The 16,850-nt window shown below is 49.1% G+C and overlaps 1 protein-coding gene across 1 annotated transcript; it reads right to left on the reverse strand.

Annotated features, from left to right (window-relative positions):
- Positions 1-12,340: 12,340 nt before the first annotated feature.
- CHST12 (carbohydrate sulfotransferase 12) lies at positions 12,341-14,401 on the reverse strand. The gene has a single exon (XM_082006926.1). It carries the CDS (start codon positions 14,384-14,386, stop codon positions 13,127-13,129), a length of 1,260 nt encoding a protein of 419 aa, XP_081863052.1. The 5' UTR covers positions 14,387-14,401; the 3' UTR covers positions 12,341-13,126.
- Positions 14,402-16,850: the final 2,449 nt, after the last annotated feature.

Below are 16,850 nucleotides of genomic sequence, written 5' to 3' on the forward strand. Positions count from 1 at the left end.
TGCTCAAAGGCCCCGCGGCAGTCCAAGGTGCAGATTTTGCAGATCATAGAGGCAATATTGGCCAACAGGGATGACACCAGGCAGGGTCCAGCTCTCCAGCCCTTGATGCTCTGCACTGCCAGTAGCGTCTATGGGCGAAGACATCCCCGCTGCCTCGCTCCAGGGAGGCTGGACTGGAAAAAGAGCAACCAAGACCCCCATCAAGGAGGGGATGTGGGGGGACGTGGGGGCACAGGGTACCTGTAGCTCTATCAGAGCAGGAGACTCTTGAGTGGGCACTCTCAGCCTGCATCACACATGTCTGGTGGAGCGGTTTAATCCTACGTGAAGGTATCGGAAAGGGATGCTCTGCCAACTCCACGGCTTGGCAAATAGAGGGGAAAATGTGTTAAAAGCTACGACTTCTGAGCATGTTCTCTGTCTGGAATTTGCCTGCAAAACAACTCAAATTTCTCAAAGGGATTCATTATTCAAAACTATTTGCTGAATAATCTCTGTGAGTAATTGCAGGTCTGAAGCTTGTCTGCAAACAATTCATTAGGAGCATCCGGACAAGCAGCTATAACCGTGCTCAGACTCTGGTCTGCGTTCCCTGGCTGTGTGTGCATAACCCCAGAGTCAGGCAGGAAGGGTAAACAAACCTGTTTGCAAAATCAGGATCTTGAAAAAAAATACAGAAATTGTATCAGCTTAAAATTAGCTGCTTCCACCAACGCTTCCAGATGGAAACATGGCTGAAATAGTCTGGCAGAGAGAACTGGGCATTGGGGGACCGGCCCCGGGCTGCCACATCCCTGCATGTGGTCTGTGGCTCCGTCCTCCAGCTGCCCCAGTGTCCCCGAGGGAGCAGCAAAGCTGGTCCCCAGGCAGGGCAAGGAGAGAAGCGGGAGACGGGGATGCCTCCACCCTCCATCCTTGCAGGGCCCTGAGCATCACGGAAAGAGCTGCCTGCTGGAGGAGCATGTTGCTGAACCGCCATCCCTAGAAAACGTCACCAAGCAGCACTGACAATTCACATAGACATTTGGAGAAGGAGCAGAGACCGACTGGAAGGGTTTCCACAATTCAGGGCTCAGAAAGTGCACAGTAGCACTGGGCTGGGTACCAAAGTCATCACTCAGGCTCTGTTTCCTGCTGAAATCATGAAATAATAGATGTCAAATTAACTGGCAAAGCGAGATGCAAAGAGAAATATTGCTTATAGAGAGCTGGCATAGTGCCCATGGAGTTATAATAAGAATATTTTATTTGCCTGGGCTTTAGATAACCTATTTCTATTCTATCTTTTGCTGCCCCTCGGGCTGCTGAGGATATATCAGCTTCTTGGAATAACTTTTCTTCTCCAGCATCTCCAAATTCCTCTCCCAGCTCCACCAGCTCAAATATAATCTCAAATACTGCTAGACTAAACACAGACCTAATAGCTGGTGTTAGAGACCAGAGTATCTAACACACTCAAACTGCACAGATTGCAAAATTGAGGCTGTGGTACTCTTCAAAAGGTGCCTGTGTGGGAGCAGGGAAAGAGAACAGGGGCTAGCCTACTTCATCCTTTAAAATAGGCAGAGCAGGCAAGTTAAAGCACGGAAAAAAACAAACCACCAAACCAAACAACCTAGGAAAAAAAAAATTTTGGCAGGGAGAAAAGCCTGCTTCACACTGCAGTTTCCTATGTCAAAACAAAACCAAAGAGGTGCCAATAGGACCAGACAAATGTCAACTTACCATCAACCTGCTCAGTAAGTTATTAAAATCCAGAGATTATTGCATGCAGAAAATCTTGTGTAGAGCACTCTGGAGCTAATACAAGGCACGTACCACACATCCCTGAAAAACACAACAGGAAAGGATGCAACTGCAGCACACTAAACTATCAAATACACATGATTTAGATTAGGGATAACTAACACAAACTGAAACCTCTGTACAAGGTGTCCAGCAAAATAAGATTTTTAATGGGTCGGTACCTCCCTATAGGCACCGCAGCAGCAACCTAATTGTTTGCTTAACTTGCCATGTAACCACAGCCTGGGGTAGTAAGTAACTGAAACCATTTCATTGTTGTAGCAATCACCCTAAAACGTTCTGTAATTCTCTGCATCTGTCTGGCCCAAGAGCATTTCCGAATCCTTAGAAACAAGTTAGGAGTTGTAACCTCAGGAAAACTGGAGGCATCAAGCAGATAAGTGACTCGTTGAAGATCGGAGCGTGACCCAGTTGCAGAATTGAGACCGGAAAACCCTTCGCCTCGACCTCTAAGTCATATATCCCAGCCCTTGGACACAGCCATGTTCCCAGTGCCCTCTGCTCTCGGGAAAGGCAACGCAAAGGCAGCTCCAAGACATCTACACACAGGAATTTATTTGTATTAAACTGCTATTGAAACAGCCCAGAAACGTGACCTGTCAATTCTGCTTCCTTCTTCCTTCTTTTTTATTCTTAAATTCTTTTCTTCTTTTCTTAAAATAAATCTTTTATTCTTAAAATGCTTTTATTCTTCCTTCCTTCTTTTTTATTAACTTTTTTATTAACTTTTATTAACTTGAGTCAAGACACTCAAAGATTTGACGCAGCGAATCCTGGGGTTTCATTCCCCCTCCGTGCCACTATGTGTTTAGGAAGGCACAGAGGTTACGTGCCAAGAGGTGGTTGCATTTGCTGAAGACTCAGCTTCACCTTCCCGTAAATTCAACCCCGGTTGCTTATGTCAGCGCTGTCATCCTAAAGGCAGTTTTACAGCTCAGGAGGCAAAATCATCTCCAGGCTAACTGCAGGAGGGGAAATGGTATAGCTGTGATACAGCTTCGAGCCAGAAAAGTCCTGCTGAGGAGGATTTCAGCTCCATCACTTTTGGGCTGGAGCTGGTGCCTGCCCAGCGCTGCGGTGGGCTCTGCAGACACAGCCACCCACTCGGGGCTGTTCCAGAGGCCTTGGAGGGCTTGATGTGAGCTCGGGATTTTACTCTGGAAAGTGATGACAGGGTGAGAAGGAAAACGCAGGATGCGACTGGGGAGCGGAAGATGTTTCCTCTCCGACAGCGCCATTCTGGGAGCCCAGCAAAGCCCCCGTTCTCACCAGTGGAAGTGTGGTGCAGGTGCAGAAAAGCAGTCGAGTAACCGAAAACACAATGAGACAGCCTTTTCCTGCCTTTTCTTGACCTCATCCTTTCTCAAACAAAACACTGCTGTTCTTTCAGGGGGGAAATATCCCCCGTTGCTTTTGACCAAACAAGAAAAGAAGAAAAACAAACCCAAGTCCAGCCCATGCTATCTTTGGGTAGCTGTCTAAAAAGGGCTGAGAAGAGCGATGTCTCGGCACCACGCTGTCAAGCCTTGCAGCTGCGGGGCAGTGAGCTGCAGTAGCGCGGTGGCCTCAGAAATGCCTTGTCAGGGTCAGGCAGATCAAGCCAAACTTGCAGCTTCCCCATTTTTACTGGGAAGGCACCAAATGAGATCCTGGAAGCAAATATATAGTGTCTAACTCCCAGAAGGAAGAAGATCAGAAGACGAGAGAAAAAACAGGTTGTCTCCAACGCATTGCCCACATGTTGGTGCTTCACCAGCATATTAACTCCATCCTGATGGGATTCCTCCTGCCGCTCCTGCTCTCAACTCCCAGTACTACACAGGTCTATAGAAGGGCCAAGAAAGGTTCCTACAGAAAGACTTTGTTTGGGGACATCCAAGTGTCATCACGATCTCTGTAGTGTGATAACAGGCTTGTCCAAAGCAAACACCAACAAAAACGCCAACAAAACTAAAGAAAATGTCAAGCTCAGAGTTAAGAACCAAGCGGCCAATTTCCGTGTGTTCTCACGCTAAACGGTATCACTGCAAGGAGCAAGCTAGAATATTTTAACCAAAACGTTGCAGCAAAGAATCTGTTTCTGGCAACTATGCCGTATTAGAAATTTCCTTCTAATCAGCACGGCCAGAGAAAAAGCTAACGCTGACAACAGCAACCTAATCTATACTGAAAGCTTTTTCCCATATATTGAGGAGGAAAAAAAGATAGAAAGAAAAAAAAAACAAACCCAAACCAACCTTGTCCCTAGTTGTCTTTTTAGACTAAGCTTACAAACTCAAGAGCTAGAGTTCACCTAGCATCTCAATTCCAAAGGCAAACTTTGCAATCCGGACATTTTTCTATTACAAATAAAATGAAAAGCATTACTCCTAAACCTGCAGACTTTCCAAAAGTCAGGAACTGCATCCAAGCACCCTGACCTTTTGCTAAGCTCTAAAAAATGTAATAAATACACAGTGTAACTGCATCTGGAACCTGCCCCGACATCTTGAATTCACATTCTCACTTGCTGATGAAAGACGCTTTGCATCTTATTTTAAACAGGTTCGCTCCCAGAAATCATGCCGTAGCCTGGGGCCATGGCTGTGCTGGTTGTGGTACGCGAAGGGGACATCACCGCGCAGCAGCTTCATCTCGCTACTCTGCCTCTACCTGGTGTTGTGGGGTGGAACAGAAACACGGTTTTGTCCTGGTCTTACAAAGGGCTTTTGTTTTCAGGCTGGCTCCTAGCACCCTTGCTTTCCCCAGGAAAATCTGCGTATACGATGCAAAACCCATGTGAGAATTGCCTTGATCTGGTAGTATCTGTGGAATAACGCTACGAGTTTTACTGTTCACCATACACCACACTCTCCTGTTGCAGCTGGCATGTCTTCGAAGGAAACCTGATGCTATTTTGAGAATCCAAGAAATTCAGAAAGCTCAGACTCGAGGCATCTAAATGAGGAGAGGAAAAACCAACACGACCCTGATTCCATCATTTTGAAGTGGGGATTAGCTCCCAGCCCCACTGACCAGGGACTTGCTATAATCCCTGGATCCACACAGTGAACACCGGCCGGTGCACGCAGCAGCCGCGTCCGCGTGTGCTGGGTTCCATCTCTGGCTGCTAACAGTAGCTGGAACAGGAAAAAAACAAGCAGGCTCAGGGATGTCCACAGCCACTGTTAGAGCCTGACGGTCCCACACCCACCACAACACCCGCTTTTGCCTGGTGGTTGCAGAGCCCAAGCATCCCGGGACACAACAGGTGCTTGCGTAGGAGAACTGAAGAATGAAACTGTGTTAATAGGGAGGGGTGACCATCCTAGAAATGAAAATCCACTGCGACACACTAGTTGTAATCATGAAAAGGATCCTCTGCTTATAGAAGACAGAAGGCCATAACCTGCATATATTCCACCTTATCCAAAGCTTATTGTGTTTGCTTAATCAAACGTGTTCACCTGCCCAGGATTGTGGATTCATTCTGACACCTGACTTCACAGACACATACTTGTTTCCTGTATGCATATTGTGAGTGTGAACGTAAGGATAATCAAGCAACACAGGTCTAGGTCATCCTGGCTTGATGCAAGAACCTTTATCCAGAAGACCTGCATGCCCAGGCTATTATTGGGTAGCCGTCTTATGCCAAGGTGGGTCCCCACTGTGCACAGCACTAACCGGCACCTGGGAAATGCTTACATACACTTAGTTCATTGACTTCCCATTAGCTAAAGGTCACTGAAGGCTTTGTAAAAAGCTTTATACTCTCAGCATGACCATTCTAGGTGACAAATACTTCTGATTTACCCAAGAGCCAAAATATACAGAGTCTGAAATCAATAAGGCACGCAAAGATTGAGAGAGAAAAAACCTGGAGATAGAGAGAAGTGCCAAAGAGCATGTGAAAGATTATTGGCACCACCTCTCCTGCACCTCCATCCCCCGTGGACGTTGTCCTGCTTGCAGAGCCCGACTGCTGGTGAAGCTGCAAGCCTTCCTCTCCCAGCACAGGCAAGGAGCACCCTGGCCCACTCCTAATTTTAGTCTGCCTCTAAACGACTGCTTGTTCAGTCCAAGCCTACGAGTGCCACCACCATTCACGAAGCCACATCTATTTCAGGTAATCTGACCCTGCATCATGTATCAGAAACCCTTGGATTTCGTCAGCTGTATTCTGATAAGCTTTCACCACTTAATTATTCAATTATTTCTTTCCTCCTCTACTTTGGCCCCGGCTCCCACCCCCGGAAAAGCAAACAGGGCAGGTTTCCATGCTGCAGCAGATGGCACTTGGTTTCTCAGCAGCCTCATCTTGCTCATCTCAGCATTTACCCACTCTGTAGCATCCCCATTTTGTTTGTAGATGCCTTCAACTCCCCCCACCCTTTTTATCCTTCAGAAATGCATCCCCAGCCCTGCACCACTCCCTGCTGACCACTCTTTTGGCCGCCACTGTCTTTTTGACACATCTTCTTGGCTCTTCTCTGTCCCCCGTGCTCCTCCCATGTTTTCCACAGAGACCTGTCCAGGGTCCAAACAAAACAAGAGTCAATCTCGATGGCATTTTCTTCCATCCATTTTGAATTCCTGCAACGACAGAGAAATAAACACTGAAACTGCAGCTTCTCTGACACAAAATGTGGCTTTGCCAAAGCTGCGTGTGATCCATCTGCCTGGGGGATAGAGCATGGGATTCATGAAGGCACTGCCTGGTGGGTTAGGGCAAGTCTGCCTCATTTGTTTAACACATGGTTCAGGCAGGGCTGGGAGTATTTTGATACTGGTACAGTCTGACACCAGGATTTGGCAGAGTCTGAGGACGAGAACCGGCGACAAAATTACAAACCCTTTCATTAGGTGAAAAGCAACAGCCCTGCTAACGCTCACTTGCCACCTTAGCTGGCTGAGCAGCCTCTGCTCAAGGACGCCCAGCATTTTCCAAGGTAAAGAGACATTTTGTTTGGAGGGATGGCACGCTCTGTGGCTCCCCTGCATCCCGAGCTGCCTGGAAGGCAGCCAGGGACGGAGCGGGGCGGCGAGCTGTAACCTCTACGCGTTTCCAGAGCCGAGTTTTGCCCGTGGACCTGTACAAGCCCTTGAGTTCTCCAAAGGGTACTTGTTGAATCAATACAGCCAGTTTTCATGCCAGCTGCTTCCAGACTCTCCCTGCAGCAGGAAAAGTCTGGAGTGAGGCGGTTTTGCATGGCTTTCATCGCCGAATGCTGCAGCCCTGTCTTCCAATACTCCCACCCAAGGCACTGCCCCTCCTGGAGACCTCCAAACCTCCTGTGGACACAGCTCACACCCAGCAGCCCTCCAGAAAACAGGTATGTCTACTCCCCCTGTATGGGCGACGAGCAGAAGACAGCTTGAATGACTCACCGAAGGGCTTACAGCAAACAATTAGCAGCGCTGCTAATTGAAAACATGCTCCTCGGCTCTGCCTTGTGGTTTGAGGAAGAGAACACGGTCCATTGCGTGAGTCCCGCGTTGGCGACACCGGTATTGGCACCAGCCCCTGCATGGGGAACTGCTGCCACCCCGCGGGGGTCACCGTCTCTCCCCAAACGCAGCGGGCCCCGCCAGCAGTGCCCAAACCTCACGGTCCAGATGGCAAGGACACCAGCACCCTCAAGAGCAAAAGAAATAAAGAGCGATAGTCTGATCACCTGTCCCGTTCTGGGGCAGTCTGCTAAAATTACTGCCCCATTCTCCATTAGCACCTACAGATTATGTTTTAAATCCTCTCCTACCCTGGGGCTTTCCAGAGCCTTTGGTATTCTGTGGCAGCAATTAATTTTCCAGTCGCAGGGAAAGGCTCACGAAGAAACAAACGCCCCGCAGAAAGGCGATGGCTTTCCACCGCATATCGCAGCAGCCTTCTCAAGGGGCCTCCGGGGCCTCACGTGTCAGCTTTGCTCCTGAATTCCCCCAGTTTCTGCTGGCCCCTCGATGGCGAGAGCCCAAGCCCTTGTGCCCCACTGCCGGCAAACAGCGAGATCAGCCCCCATTTCTGCGCCCAGGCAGAAACAAGACACAAAGGAGAAGCTGAGGCTGCGACCCAAAGCCTCCCAAGGCAAGGAAACACCATCTTCAGGTGGTTTTATGAGGATTAACAAGCAAGACAGGCCCAAGTGCAAAGAGGTTTGGTTCAGGGTGTGGAAACTTCCCTCCCTCCTTGTCAGGGGTCAGGCTGCTGATCTCGCACCTCCTTCCCAGCAGGAACCAGCTGCTACAACTTCTCCACTTCATGGGGTTTTTTTTGTTTCTATTTTAAGCCACCCCCCAACAAGGCAAAACTGCAAAAAGCAAAGATGAAGTGGGGCTGTGGGGCCATCAGACCACGGCAGCCAGCCCCACGGGAAGGCGAGGTGGCACGTCAGGACGCTCGAGGGGACACTGGTGCTGCTAGACATGAGGGACAGCGAGGAGGGACGAAGGGAAAGGAGCTTCACGTCTCGCAGGGAAAAGGCAGCAGGACCCCATTCCCAGCTCCACGCTGGGCCGGCAGGCGGGAGGAGGGGGGGACCACTCGCTTTTTAAGTTCATTTGCACCCTCCATACTCCAGCCTGTTGCACCCTAAAGGCTGGGCACTACCTGCAACAAGGGTTGCACAAACAAAAGCTGCTGCTGAGCGCAATGGCCTGACGGCGGGTTTGGGCTGCGCTTCGCTTGGCTGCTCCGCAGGGCACCCGTCGCGGAACCGCTGCCGACAGCGGCTGTGAGAGACGGACCCCCGTGGCCGCGGCAGCCAGGCCGGGGGGAGCGGCAGCCCGCCCGGGTGCCGCAGCGGCGTTTGTCAGGGCCCAGGAACAGAAAATGGGTTTCAGATGGGCCACTGTGGAGCAGCCGCACGGCCCCAGCTCCCGCGGCGCCTCGCACAGACACGGCGACTGCGGCGAGAGGCTCAGCCAGCGCGGCCGAGCATCGCTCCCGGCCCGGCCGAACACTACCCAGCTGCTGCAAGAACAAACCTCAACCTCCACAGTCCAGGCTAGGTCCCCGATTCGATTTAATCAAGGAGCGAGCAGAAGAGCTGCATTATGCCTGCTCCAGGCCCAGCACCACCCACCCTCCCCGTCTCTTCCCCAAACAGCCAGGTACCGATGGCTTTATTAAATCCTTTTTTTTTTTTTTCTTCCCCCTCCTGCCCTTGGCTAGAGGGTTTACAAGCAAGACCAACATGGGCAAGCCCTTAACTTCAAGCAGCACGACTTGCTTGTAAGTCGCCACCCCCCGCGCCCTCCCTGGCACCGCTCTGCACCGCAGCCACGCAGCACCCTGCCAAGTCACCAGCTTTCCCCGCGGGCTGCCGCAAAGGTCCGGCTTACATAAGAAGGAACAAACTGGCTTTTCTTCGCCACCCTTTCAATGCTGCCATTCATCCCCTGCCCCCCATCCTCCCAGTGCCACCTTGAGAGATGCAAAACACACAGCCAAAACACTTCCATCTCACATGCTATCCCGGGGCAACTTCTTCTTGTCCGTGGGTAACGGGTCTCCAATTCTGTCTCCCTAAAACACAAGTGAATTAAAGGGTTAAGGCGAAAGCTACCGCGATGCAAAGGTACCCATGTGTTAAGGACACGCTGTACCCTTGCAAAGCCATGTCACTGCTCAAAAAGAAAAGAGCTCTGAGGCCTGACAGTCCTTCCCCGGAGCATGCAAGGTCTGCAGGGCCGGGTCGCACGCATCTCACCGTAGCAGTGAATCTGGCATCAAACAGCAAGGGACCGAATCTGTTCAATGGTTGTGTAAAGACCTTTGCGTCGATGCTGAGCAAGCACTAAAGCTGGTCTCAGTGCTACCCGGCTGGAAAGAGCTTGGTCAACCCCCAGGTTATTTTTGCATCTGTGCATTGGTTCTGCCTGGTTAGAGATTCTGTGCTGACTTTGGTCAAGTGGTCAACCCCAGGGAAAAGCAAGTCAGGAGGGGAACAGGACGTAATTTTGCAGGCTGAGCGTGAAATGACAAAGCCAGGTTTATTCAGACACAAGTAAGCCGCTTCAAAGCATTTTTTCTAGCCCTTACAAAATCAGTACTAGCATAATAATCATCTACACTCCAGGATTTTTAGTCCTCTTCTGACTTCAGGCCAGCACGGATGCATACCGCCTGCCCTTTCCAATCATTCTGCCATTATTTGTCAAATACCAAATTCCAGCTCCTTTAGGACACCGGGGGGAAGGAAGCATGGCTGGTTGAACTCTTTGTCCTTCTCTCCCCCCCATGCACACTTTTACATCATCAGAACAGAGCAAGAAACCCACAGAAAGTGCACATTCCCAAAACCGGAGGCTACGTCCCAGTTCAAGCAATGCAGTGGTCTTACCACAAAGCTCAGTGCAGCCTGGATCCCCTTTGACTTCTGAACAATACATTCACAGTGGTGGAAGGGTGGGGAGGGAGGGCTTCAAAAGAAGAGCAGCAAGGAACAAGCAATTTTGAACCCAGAAGCCATTCCCTGCAATGTGAACCCTCTCCATCTGAGCTTTACTGCTCCTCCCGGCAAGCGCTTTGAAGCGTGACAATGGGAAATGAGGAGAGAGCCAAGAGCACCCAGCGCGTTGGCTGGGTATGGGTCTACAAAGATTAGAACGTCTTAAATGTCAATGCAGGCTGGACTCAACGGTGTGAAAGAGGGAAAGCACAGTTGACAGAGCCCTCAGTGGCCTTATGCCATCCATACGTCCTGACTGCAGCTTTTAGGGAGGCTGATGAAGCCATTGGGAGGCAGGCAGCCTGCTGAACCTTGCACACGGCGTGTTTTGGGCCTTAGCATGACACAGGGTGGTATTGGCACATGCTGCTGGAATTCACCCCCTTCACCCAGCTTTGGATGGGGAGAGAGGAGATAAGTCAGGGTGTTCAAAGCCTCCCCTCTCTAGCCAATGTCCGCAGGGGAAGGGAGAGCTTTTCCTTGTATTGCTGTTAAATTACAAGGCAGCCATAAGGAGAGGATACGTTCTCCCATCACATGGAGCAGCTGCTGTGCAGGATTTGCAGCCATTTTGCACCTTCTCTGCCAATTGCACAACCAGGACCCTGCTGCCAAAAATGATGGTCACACTCTGCAACCTAGAAGGAAGTTGGCACGACATCCACGCTATGGTCCCAGCCACCCGCATCTACGCATATTAAACATCAACTAAATTTAAAGAGGAAAAAAAATAAACACTTTGTAAAGACAAGAGATTAAAAACATCCATGCTGTGTCTTTGAAGAGGAAGATGAACCCACCCTAAAGAAATGTAAATGCAGCAGGAACCAAGAGACTCTTGGGATTACTCATTTCAGGAGATGAGATTCTCAACATCTTTCTGTTTTGCAGCAATTAGCTGGTAACTGGAAAAAAATTGAATAGATCAACACTTTTCTATTATTAGTTTTAAATAATGACTCGGAAACAGGCACTTCCTTTTTCCCCAAGCTGTGAAGAGCTAAGCACCAAGACCCTGATCATGGCTTCAGGCTCATTTAAACTGCAAATATCTCTGCAGAAATTACAGGAGAGTGGTGTCAATACAATGAGAAACAAACCCTTTGTTTCGAGCGTAACTAGTAGCAATTACCTGTCATTTGTAGGTTAAAAAGCTTGATACAGCGTGTTTGCTAGGAAGAGCACGCAAAGCCAAGAAGATGTATGCGTACAGAGGTTGGGGAAGCAAGGAAGGAGGGGAAAAGTCCCGCCTGCTGATGGCCTCAGAGAGAAACCGAGTAAAAGGACAATATAAAGAAGTCTGCCCAAAACCCAACACTGCCTCCCAAGGCCTGACCCTGGACCTTAATCACCGATACCTTCCACAGCCCAGGGAAATAATTAAGCATTTCGGCTCTAAGAGAGTTGCCCGCCCAATCTGCTAAGCAGACAGTTTTTGCAGAACAATTCAGAGAGAAAGAGAAAAGCAGATTCATCTGATGAGACACAAAAGTCTCTCTTAAAAGCGTCAATATCCTTTGGGAAGCAGCCTATGTGCTCCTAGCACAGTGGGCAACCATCACTCCTGCAGCAGGTCCCAGCAAGGCAGGTGATTAAATCTGCATTAGTCATTTGGTATAAGCAGAAAGGCATCGGATGAGGATGCAGCGCCACGAGCAGTAGCTGGAACTCTGGAAGCAAATGAACTTTGAGTTCACCTTGACGCCTGCTGATTCAAAGAAACCTTTTGGATCCTCTTCTTCCAGGGATAAGCATCTGCATCCCTGCCACGTCCCCTTGAAGTGTGCACAGGAATGAGGACATAGCACAGTCCTCAAGGGACCTGCACTGTACATGGCAGTGACCAGGCCACGGAGCAGCACACCCCGTCCCGTAACCAGCTGCGGTAAGGAGACCTGCGTTTCTGCCTAAGCTACTGCAGCGTGAAGCCTGGATGCCAATTTCTGGACAGCACATCCATCCAATAGCACACTCTGCCCATCCAGGTTGGCCACAACCCCCAAGAACTAAAGGCACCATCCTGGAACGGGGCATGTCATGGAAGATGCTCCACACTAGCAAGGTATACAGGGCCTCCTCAGCCCTGATGAAGCGAAGTCCCACCACCACTTTGCTGAAAGGTGAAGCAGTGCAGAGATACTGTGCTGGCCGCCCGCAGGTCCTGGAACACCCCACGGAGCTTGGCGTCACTGCTCCCAACCCCCATTTCCTTCCTGTGACCCTGGCGTCACGCTCAGCAGCTGTGAGCGGCGCATGTCACCGGAGCACTGGTATTCTTCCAGGGCTGTTTGGCAGAGTCAGGCACTGAGCCACTCCACCTGCCTTGAGCCCAGCTCGGCGCGACCGCCAGCAGACACGGCTGGCGAAGGCACCACCGACAAACCCAGCTCCCAAAGGGATCCGAGCGCTCTGCAAACCTCAGACCTCCGACACAGCAGCCCTGAGACAACACGCAGAGGCAGGTGCATAATTTCTTGGGTTTTTGTTTTACTTTTTTTTTTTATTCCTTCCCTTCCTTTGCCACGACACACACTTGTATTAAATATCTTAAATATATTAATTTTTAAAAAGTATTAATAAAAGGCTACTGAAGGACACAGCTGGCAGAGTGACCAAGGGTGACCCATTGCAAAACATGGGGATGTCTTAAAAAACAGAAAACCCAAAAAACAAGTGATAACAAAAAAAAAAGGCATTTTTTTGCATACGCACAGCTGGCTGGAATACCCTGGGCTCTGGCATTATTGCAAAAATGGAAGGGAAAGCAGTAGAAAAAATATATTCCGTTGTACCAACCTGTACAGGGAAGGGAGTTAAAAGCAAAAATCAGGAGGCTTTAAACATTTTTGGTATTTCAGATGTTCCCTCCCACACCCACCACCCAACCACTTTTAGTCTTTAAGCAAGTTTTCTGGCTTGGGGTAGCCAAAGAGTACAAAGTCTGCTTCATAAAGCTTGTAGAGCTGCTGCCTCCAAGCCAGTGGGATTTTGGCAAACCAGTTATCTTCCCAGCTGCTGGCAGTCCTGTTCCGGTAGCTGGGAGGGAAGCGAAGCAGCCTGTCCACTTTGAGGAGCTGCAATAGATAAGCAGCATCCTCATCCAGCGTCTCCAGCTTTCCGATGAAGTCGTAGTCTATCTGGCACGGATGGCACAGACGGTAAATCTGCCTCCAGTGCTCATTGAAGGGGGCCATCTTCTCTGTCCTGGGATCCAGTAAGTACTGGATGAAGTCAGAAAAGGAGACTTTGAGGCCTGCCCCAAAGGCCTCACTAACAGAAGTGGGAAGGTTGGTATGGTTGGAGTACAGCTTTAGCATGGGGATGGCAAAACGCCGGTAGAACTCCTCATTCTCCAGCTCAAATTTGCTGCGAAAGGCAGAGATGAGGCGGACAAAAGGGTCTCGTACAAAGAGGAACTTAGTGTACTTCTTCAGCTTGATCTTCATGAGGTGCCGGGAGAACTTCCCATAACGGCGCCAGAATTTGTTGAAGGTCAAGTGGGTGCTGGTGTTGTGGACATGTTCCCGGGGGATATCTAGAGGGTTCCGGTATGGGACCCCCTGGTCCAATAGGCTCTCACTTAGCACAATCATCACCCGTTTCCAGTTGGTGCAGGCCACCTTGGGGACGTAACAGTAGATGATGCCGTGGCGGTCATCCACAATCAGGTGGTTGAGCTCGTAGTTTGGGATGTCATCAAAGGAGCGCTCCTTGGTGGGGAAGGTGAAGCTGGAATTGGCACAAAACTCGCGCAATGTTCTCTGCCTCTCTATCTGCAGTTTCTCTTGGTCCAAGATGTTTCTGTCATTGTGCATAGACCAGTCATAACCCCGCACATTCTCCTCCAAATGGCTCACCACAGGCTTGCTGGAGCCCTGGACAAGTAGTTGCTCTGTCTTTCGGGGAACAGAGCTATTCTGTTTCAGGCTCGAACTAAGCAACTTTGCCAAAAATTCATCCACATCTGGCAAGGCTTCCCAGTCTTCACCTGCCGTGATACCAGGGATGGCTCCTGGGGAATGAGGCCTGGAGAAGGACGTATGCAGGTAGAAGTGAGCCGTTCCCACGTTGTCCCAGTACACAATGATCAGGAGGATCATGAATATGGAGACCAGCACCACAGAGAGACGGAGGAGCCGTGCTTTGGTCATCCTGACACCTACTGTGACAGCTGGCTTTCACTTGGATTCACCTCTGGCTCACAGAGTGAGGCTTGGGATCCAGCATGGTGCTGCGGAGCAGGCGCCTGGAAAGGTACCAGAAAAAAAGAAAGTTAGTTGAACCCTTAATTGCTCTGGTTTGGAGAGAATGACCTTGCACAATCAAGACTCATCATGGGGCTGACCATCCATTTCCGCATGGGGAAAGCTGTGTGAGTCTGAGGTACCCATACAAACCCCATGGTGAAGAGCTGACTGGCCAAAAGGAGGCATAACGTGTTGCAATTTTACCAGTTTCCACAGCAATCATGGTTTTTTTATCAATCTCAAGCTTCTAGAGTCATGTGCTTTCAAGACAAGCTCTGTTTTCATTTAAAAAATAAAGATTTTGGGCCTAGAGTTTACAGATGAAAGTTTGAGAGTATTAGAAAAATACAGCTATGTAAAGAAAGTATGCAGAGCCAACTACTTTCCAGACCTCCTTGATTTTTAAACATATCTAACACAACAGGAAGAAAGAGGGCTCAATCCATGATTTTAGCTTGTGGTATCACACTGTGGTCTCATCTCCCCATGAAGATCCTCTGTACCACTGAGCTGAAAACAAAGACCTTACCAGAGTTATAAATACATAGCTGAAGATGCCGTTGCCTCAGTGGCTAAAGCAAGACATCACTGACCTGAATGCACCATCATATCTAATCTGTGTGAAGGCATCCAGTAGATGTCACCTCCATGACCTTTCTTGGTAGCTACTTCATTTTGTCAAGAAGAGAGATTACACAAACAGTTTTCAAAACCCCCAAAGGGACATGACCCCGATAAGAGTCACGCATCAATAAAAATCTAAAGGTATGATTACTTTTAACTGAATGATTTCTGAGATTAAGGATGCTCTGGTAAATCTTTGTCCATGTTCGGACTCAGTTGAGTCAGGACCTCTTTTCCTGGTTTAACTTAATTTATATTTCTACACACTCATCCCTAACAACTCTTGACCACCAAAGATAAGTGAGAAAACACTGTTAAGAGGGCAGCTCAGAAGATCTTTTCTGGAGAGTGCAGCAGGCTTGCTTTTTTTACTTCAACCTGTCCCACCTTTTCACTGCTACATGGTTCTCTGTGGACTCCCAGCCCCTTTTCACCAGCAAGCTCCTCAAGGGAGATCTGTCTCCCCACCCTGCTGCATGTTTGCTGGTCCAAGGCTCCAGGCAGAGGCAGGCTGGCAAACCAGCCTTGCTCTCCCCATAAAGGATCAAGGAGCCAGTAGCTACAGCCAAGGAAGAACAATATAGTAAAGTGAGGAGCAGCTATCTGATATTTTGAGAGAGAAACCAAGGTTTGCTGTTTTACAGCCTCTCTCTGCAAAGTTTAACATCAAAAGACAAGCAAAAAGTAGTCATTCCAGTCAGAGTCCAGCCCCTGGTTATAAACACAGAACAGCACCTACAGAGAGGAAACAAGAGCCACCCTTTCCGCAGACTTCTTTCTAACATTCTTTCTAACAACGTCAGAAGAAATCCTTGTGGAATAATTGCTGGGGGGCAACTTAGAAATTAAATTTATATTCACGCTCTAAGAACAGCATTGAAACAGGCTGGAACGCAGCTAATGTACAACGAGTCTGTACCACGGCAATTCCCAAGGCAACCCTTGATGTTGGCACCATTGGGGGAACTTGGTGTGCTGACTCTGGGAGAAATTGGGTGGAGGGTGGAATGGAGTGGAGACATCGCAGACACGCTCTGTACCTAAAGGTACACAGTATAATTAATTAACTGCACATTCGATGCCCTGTGTCAGCAATCTGTCAACTTCTGATGAAATGCTGTACTCAGAGTGAACTTTGCTTATTATAATATCATCGTAATACCAAAATGCACACCCATCTCAAAAGTTACCCACCTCCCAAGGTGCAACCACCCCTCAACGAGCTTGCGCACTGAATTTTTCCTAGTCTGTGCCTTTACATGTGAAGCAAGATAATTTTGGACCAATCCTGATAAAGGTACGTATGACCAGAGGCACTCAAGCTCCACCTGCAAAGTAAAACATTATAAAATAGCTTGAGAAGGGCTAGATATCAGGGAAGATACCATCGTTCCTGACCTTTAGTATCTGTTGACGGGCTGACCCTCTCTCCCCCCCACGGGGACACCTTTGGCTCAGATTTGAACACTCGGCTATCCTAAGTGAATCCCCAGGAACTTCAGGAATCTCTATAGAGTTGCTTTATTACCCCACGCGTGTGTAACCCATCTGTATTTAATTTATTGCATGTGCTTTGCAGACAGTGAATTTATCACCGGCAATCTAAAAGAATGTGTGCATCTGTTGCTTCAATAAATCGCACTATTGATTGACTCAGCCGAGTGTGTTGTCCCTGAATGCGACTGTACCTTTGAGTGTGGCCGTGTGAATTCAGGAGGTGTCCGGCTCAGCAGGTCGTGTGATG

Source organism: Phaethon aethereus, assembly GCF_964289735.1.
Source record: "Phaethon aethereus genome assembly, chromosome: 15".
In the NCBI taxonomy this organism is placed as follows: domain Eukaryota; kingdom Metazoa; phylum Chordata; class Aves; order Phaethontiformes; family Phaethontidae; genus Phaethon; species Phaethon aethereus.